Source organism: Octopus bimaculoides, chromosome 23 (assembly GCF_001194135.2).
Source record: "Octopus bimaculoides isolate UCB-OBI-ISO-001 chromosome 23, ASM119413v2, whole genome shotgun sequence".
In the NCBI taxonomy this organism is placed as follows: domain Eukaryota; kingdom Metazoa; phylum Mollusca; class Cephalopoda; order Octopoda; family Octopodidae; genus Octopus; species Octopus bimaculoides.
The window spans coordinates 27,918,921-27,926,669 of NC_069003.1; the positions used below are offsets into that span (position 1 = coordinate 27,918,921).

Genomic DNA, 7,749 nt, shown 5'->3' on the forward strand with positions numbered 1-7,749 from the left:
TAGCATTTCATTTAATGGACTGGAATTTGTCTATTCCCAAACATTTTGAGCTGTTTTTCAGTATATATATATATATATATATATATATATATATATATATATATAAAGCAAATTAAAACCTATACTATACTATACTGTTAAGGCTTCTGTTGATGATACTATCCATACAGATGTATATTTTTTTCTGTTATATTTTTGTTACTTCGTGATAGAGGGTGTCATAAACTAACACCATAACCATGAACAAATCTTTTTTTGCTACTTAGAATTTTATCTTTGAACATAGCATACATGCACACACATACACACACACTTTCACTATATAGAATACAAATCAGTTTCAATTATTAACATTTGGAACTTAGCAAGGTTATAACCAAATTTTGATATTAAGATTTTGAGAATTAAGATGAAAGTTGTAAAATATTAAACAATTATCTGAAATGAGTGTTTCTTTGAAGAGTGGTTTAATCCTGGCTTTCTTCACTCACATAAATGTAGAGTATTTTATTGAACTATTTATAACTTAGTTCTTTAGCAGAATCACATCAAAGACATATTTTAGCTTTGCAGTTGATTCATATAATATCCAAGTATATTTCAAAATATTTTTCCTACCAGCATTTCACTGTATATTTTTGATCATATGCCATGATACAAACAACAAATGCACCTTGTTGTTATAGTGTGTACATGTATGTATGAACTCCCATACAATGGTTAATATAAGATGAAAGATCTTAGATAAAAGCCAAATGTTCATGTTTTATTACTACTGCACAAATTCATTTTAATATGTTGGTTTATTGATTAAGCAGACCTATAATGAAAGGCATTGTTGCCATCACCATCCTGTCTTGTTGTTTAGAGGTACTATAGTGTTTAATGAGTCCTTCCTTTTGTAAGACATTAGAGTGTCATTCAAGAGAGATTCTGTTTCACTTTCTAGCACTTTAAGTGACCCAATAGAAGCTACTTTGTTAGCACAATATTATATAGCATGCTAATAAGAATGTATAATTACTATAAAGTGAGATATTGAAATAAATAAAGTGGCATTTGTATAACTAAAGGTATGACTGTGTGATAAGAAATTTGCTTCCCAACCACATAGGTAAGGGTTCACTCCCCTGCATGGCACCTTTCACAAGTGTATTCTACCATAGCCTCAGGCAGACCAAAGCTCTGTGAGTGGATTTGGTTGACAGAAGGGAACTGAAGCTTATCGTGTGTGTATGTGTGTGTATTTGTGTGTAGTAAGGCGCTACAGGTATGGTTGTGAGATAAGAAGCTTGCATCCCATCCACATAGTTCTGGGTTTCATATTGACATAAGGGCACCAGTTTCATCACCAGTGACAATGCAGTAAAAAAGCGCTGTTTATGGCCATGTGTTGATCAATGTTGAGCAAGTAAACTGGTGGCGATTGTGGAGCATTGATTTTTGTTGTTTTCGCTCAAAGTGTGTGGCACCCAAGTGCCAAGTTTGTAAACCTTGCCCATTGAGTAAAGGTGGTTCATCACAGTTTTTTTTTTTATCACAATCCATCTGCTACACTAATTCTCTGGTCGTTTGATGTGGATTTTCGTGAAGAAGTTGATTCAATTGCTCTTCATCGAACTCAATTGGTCAACCAGTGTGTGATCCATCCTACAGCAGGCAGTACTTTGAGACATTGCTCCTTCTCCATACACAGCACAAATCTCATGAGCAGCTTCAGCGGCCTTAACACCATGTTTAAATGCAAAAAGCAAATGGTGTTGAAAATGCTGTTTTGTCTACTTGACATTCCATTTTAATGATCTGAAAATACACAAAAATCAATAAAATTAAAAAATCAAAACATCATCTTATAGAGCAAAAAATTCTCTTTTAAATAACAAAACATTTTATCAGTGTATTTTATTTCTGTATGCATTTTTAAGTTTGAAAAAAAAAAAAAAGCTCATGAATTATTCCTCAACCTAATACTTCTACAATATACAAAATATTTTAACAACTTTTAAATACAATTCCTAATAATATTTAATTATAAAGGATATAATAGGATTTTTTAAACATGGAGTGGTTATGAGAGTTCACTCAAGTGAAATAGGAATCACAGGGATCTAGAGGCAAAAAATGGTTGAGAACCACTATGTTAAAGCATAACTTTAGTTCTTAAATTGACTAAAGTTGCCAAGTGTTTGATATCCTGTTCTAATTTACTGTGATTTTCAGTAAAATACACATAAAGTGTGTTAAAGTGAAATAGATTAGAAAAAAATTGTTTGTTTTTATTAGTGACTGAAGGTGCAGTTATCTTCAGGAGACATAATTTGAATACTTTTGATAGAGGATCCTGCTAAAGGTATCTAAGGGCCAAGTAGTGATGTCAAACCTGGCAATGGATTAAGTCCAAGAAAAAAATTAACTTTCTCAACAGATTTCAACAACTTCTATCAACCAAATTTCACTCACAAGGTTTTGGTAAACTTGAGGCTGTGTGTGAAGACAAATGCCCAAGTCACATGGTAGAACTGAACTTGAAACCATGTAGTTGAAAAGTTAACTTCTTATCGACACAGCCTTACTTACTTTCACCCAATATACACATACATACATACATACAGTGTGCTCCTATAACATACAAGACAAATGTCACATATTCTTTACTATATATACAACATACACTTACTATTCATTCTACAGTACAACCCCATATATATATATATATATTGAAGATCTGAAAATTTTTATTAATCACAACACATGGTGTATGTATGTGTGTGAGCGTGTGTCTGTGTATATATATATATATATATATATTTCAAGGGTTGAATTGAAAAATTTGATGTAAACATAATGGAGAATTTCACAAAAACAAATGAAAACGTGTATATATACATATCTGTGTATGTATGTGTGTGTGTGTGTGTGTGTATATATATATATATATATATATATATATATATATATATATATATATATATATATATATATGTTGTTACATTGTATAACAATTGACAATATGTCAGAAAATCTACATGTAATTTATGAGCAATTTTTTTTGTCTTCCAATAAAATTCCAAGGAATTAAAACTTAGTTAAAGGCTGTCTGTGTTGATGTTATGTATTAATAGTTACAATCTATTACAACTTGAACAATTTTTAGTTTCCTTTAGGCTGAGCTTTATTAAAATTCTTTTTTATATAAATAAACTTTCCTTTGTCTGTCAAAACAATAATTGACTCGTCTGAATATATCAACATGTCTTATGAATAGGGTTTATTGATTCAGAAAATAGCCATAGTCGGACACTAAATCTGATTGACTCATGTCTGAATACCGCTATTCTTTCTCTATTTAAATTAAAAACATCACAAAGTTTTTCACAGCATTAATGTTTTCTCAGTGGAATATTATTAAAATATTTATTCATAGGTTTTCTTCCTTCGTAAAATTAGTTACAATCTGTACACAATGCAATAGATCTTCAACAATTGAATATAGCCAGATTAATAATGTTTTTCTTGCTCTGTGAAAATGTTCTAGTTTGCAGCTGGACATTTTCATTTGTTGGTCTAAAGTATATAAGTGGATTTATGAACTGCAACAGAATTGCTATTATATAGAATTTCTTACAAATTAACAACTAGTATTTTAACAAAATCCATATTAAATACCTCTTTCGAAGTAACAATTTGAAATTGAAACAGGGTACACTGACTGGCAAATTGCAGACTTCTGTATATTGCTTGTCAGGCAGGTGACCATGATAGTAATTACATTTTAGGCTCATAAGGCCTTTTAGCAGCTTAAGAATGAGGATTGAATTTATTAAATTTTTTTTTTTTTATTTAACAACTCATCAAACTTAATCTTTTGTCCCAAACTGCTAACACATATATTCACACTCATTTCATATTAATAATCAACAAAAGTTACAGAGTGACTCAAAGGTTGTGAGTTTCATCCATTGGTACTTACTAATAAAGGAATGTCTATATGCTCATGTTTTAGTTCTAGTTTCCCTGTATACATCACCATACCTATATATATATATATATATATATATATATATATATATATATATATATATATATATATATATATATATATGTATACACACATTATATACGTTAATATCAAACAATGAGAATGAGTGCTCAACACTACATTGGTGGATAAATGGTCTTTATTTGCCGGTTAATGAGGCTACCAACAGTTTCATGTGAGACATTCTTTACAGTTGTTGAAGCATATCACATGAGAATGTACTCATCTCCAGTTTGGATGAGAATACATGCGTGCACACATACACACACATGCACTTACATATTTGTTGAGTTTCTCCATATTCATTACCCCTTTTTGTCATTTTCTTCCTTTTTTTTTTTTTTTGCTGCCAGACATTACTCTCCCATCCCCTTGTCCTTTATTGACATCCACCACTTTTACTATATGTCATCTTTATGGCTTTCCACCACTCTCTTCATATCACACATCCATCCTTATTGCTGTCTCATCATATCACACATGCTACTTTCATTATTCAGTCTCCTTACCAGTACATATCTATCACTGTCTACTTTAATATTACTTTCTCCTCTGCTTAATTATGAAGTAAAACTTGTTCTTATTTAGTCTTAGACACAGTTAGGTCAGTATACTCTTTACTGAATGCTAGATGAAAAATATGGACAGCTAAGAAAAGTTTTGCTTGAACTACTGATATTTTGGGCCAGAATCTTTAATTCTTCAACAGTTGTGCAATGCATCATCTTCATCTTAAGTCTGCTTTCCATACTAGCATGAGTGGGATGGGTCATCATGATTCAAGTCAGTTCCTATTTGGAGTTGCTGTCCTCTTAGAGTTGGTAGGGGGACCATACTTTGTTGAATTTCTTTTATTCTTATAATTATAGATGGAGCAGTTATAAACATTCATTCATGAAATATATTTTTAATATGTGGTATTATTACCATTCCTATTTATTTTCATTATTTCTCATAAAATTCCTTTTCCATTGGCCAAAATGTTCTTTTCAGTTCATTAAATTTCACACAACTGTTTTCTTTTAGCATTTCTAAAGCATTTTCATCAGAAGTTATATGAATTGTTGAACTTTCTTTTCTAACAGAAAGTGCCTGTTAACTCACATTTCATTTCAAATTTGCTTTTGTGGTTATTAACTAAAAATAACATGTCTACTAAGCAGAGAATATATATATATATATATATATATATATATATATATATATATCAATTACAATTGCAGGTCTGTTATAAAAGCACACTTCACTGACTCAAAATTTCAATGATTAAACCATTTATCATGATTATTTTGATTTCTATTCTTCCATCGGGCATATTGTTGACCATATTACTTATGAGCGGCTATATTTCTATTTGAAAATAAATCTCTTTCTAATTATGGTGGCCAATTCTCATATATGTTTCTGCCACTTATATGAGTTCAATTGTATATTTACATTGCCATTGTGTTGTATTCTTTGTACTTAATATATTATTCGGGGAAATTACTTTTAGGTTTAAATCTCTGTTTAATATAATACTTTTCTGTAATTAACCATCATTGATTAGTTGAACAGTTTCCTCTCTTTTTTTTTTTTTTGTTGCTTGCTTTGTTTTGCAGTACCAGTTTCTGCGGCTTATTTCAATATACTGTGTTATAAGTTGGTTATCATACTTGGCAATTGGCCCTTATGAACTTCTTGTTTATAGAGAATTAGAGTTACACAGGCATGGCTGTTTGATATGGTTCCAGGTTTGATATGGTTGACATGGTCCTGGGTTCAGTCCCTCTGCATGGCACTTTGGACAAGTGTCTTCTACTCTCAGGCCAACCAAAGCCCTCTGAGTGGATTTGGTAGATGGAAACCTTCAAAATTCTAGTCATATGAATAGACCACAGTAATTATTTTTAAAGCCTGGTGCTTATTCTGTTAGTCTCTTTTGTCAAACGACTAAGTTATAGGGATGTAAACAAACCAACACTTGTCAAGTGGTGGAGGACAAGCATAAACACTAAGACACACACACATGACAGGCTTCTTTCATTTTCCATTTACCTATCAAATCCATTCACCAGGCTTTGGTTGGCCTGGAGCTATAGTAGAAGACATTTGCCCAAGGTGCCATGCAGTGGGACTGAACCCGGAACCATGCAGTTAAATAGCAAACTTCTTACCATACCTACACCTTGTGTAAGTTTGTTGTTAAATAACAAGGTCAGACTTGACTGAGATATAGCAGTCATGACTACTCCATCCTTCTTTTAGCCATTTCTCATCCAAAATTACTTTATTCAGTGTCCCTTTGCCAGATGGTATATTGTAATTTGAACTAGGGAGCTATTTTTAGCAGGTTTAGTGACCAGCTAGAGGTTGTCTCTTTGTGTAAGGTGGAAGAGTTCTTAAAATAATTTCATTACCAAAGAGTTATTTCCGATAGAATTTGTTTGTCTTCTATCACAAATACACCTGAGGTACATAAGCATAACAACAACAAACTTTGTCATTGTTCATCTTCACATCTAAGAAGTTTCCTGCCAATCTAAGATATTATTCAACTACAATATTCTGCTTTAGTTAAAGCAGTCTAGCATCAGCTGCAATTGGTTCTCTCTGTATTCTACTTTTTAGACATAGCGATGAGAGGCATATTCAAATCTAGTTATATACTTAGATTTATATGAATATTTCAAATGATAAAATACTAATACTAAATGCTCAGTAAATCTTCCGAGAATTATATTTGCAATTCTTCAGAAATCAATGAGACTATGATATATATATATATATATATATATATATATATATATATATATATATATATATATATATATATATATATATATATATATATGCATGTGTGTGTGTATCATTTCTGCTTCAAGACTTTAATTCACTAGTTCTGTTATAAATTCTTTGATCTTTCACTACTCTCTATTATTCTTTACACTTATTGAACAATGATTCTCTTTTAAACACACAAGACATATATCACTCACTGCTAACAAAATAGAAAAAAAAAAATTAAAATAAAAAAGTAATTTTCTTCATTTCATGTACTGTGAATGTTTATTCCTGTTCGTATTTATATAAGTTCAGTATGGCCATGGAAATAAAATTAAAAGACTTCTCTTGTTGGTGCTTGTTTGTTATAAAGAATGTTATCTGTGCCGTTTCTAATAGTAGCTATTTTGATGCAATTACCACTTTAAAAATAAATGTTGTTTATTAAATCTCTACATTGATATTACTGTAAAATATATATGCTGTATTCTCAATGGAGGTTTAAGAAATATACCTTGAATATAATTAAGAAAAAAAAAAAACCCTGATCGATTTAGTAAAAATAATTAATTTCTTCCTTTTTCTGTTCTTCTTTCAGGTAAGTACAAGATTTGTTAAATATCGTAAGTAATGTTTCCTATCAGATTCTTGTTTTTCTCAAATTACAACATGGTCCACGCAACAGACTACTTCATATTGACTTACTATTAAAATATCAGTTACCATCCTCTACTACTATTACTACTACTATTATTATTATTATTATTATTTACTACATAAATCAAGTTTTCTCACTCTTTTTTTTTTAACATTATTCTTATTTGTTCTCTATCACAATTTCACTTTGATAAATGTCACATGGGTATAAATCAGAATCCTAAAACCAATTTCCATGTTTTTTTTTTGTTGTTGTTTTTGTTGTCTTTTTCTTGTTATCCCCCCCCCCC

The 7,749-nt window shown here is 30.6% G+C and overlaps 1 protein-coding gene across 2 annotated transcripts in view; it reads left to right on the top strand.

Moving 5' to 3' along the window:
• LOC106873040 (UPF0746 protein DDB_G0281095) overlaps window positions 1–7,749 on the top strand; it is a 283,236-nt gene that overhangs the window by 127,096 nt on the left and 148,391 nt on the right. The window contains exon 2 of one of the 2 annotated variants that reach the window (XM_052976071.1): window positions 7,401–7,425. The exons of the other annotated variant lie outside the window; for it this stretch is intronic. Within the exon in view, the coding sequence (XP_052832031.1) occupies window positions 7,401–7,425 (25 nt within the window). The remainder of the gene's footprint in view (window positions 1–7,400; window positions 7,426–7,749) is intronic. 2 annotated transcript variants of the gene reach the window in all.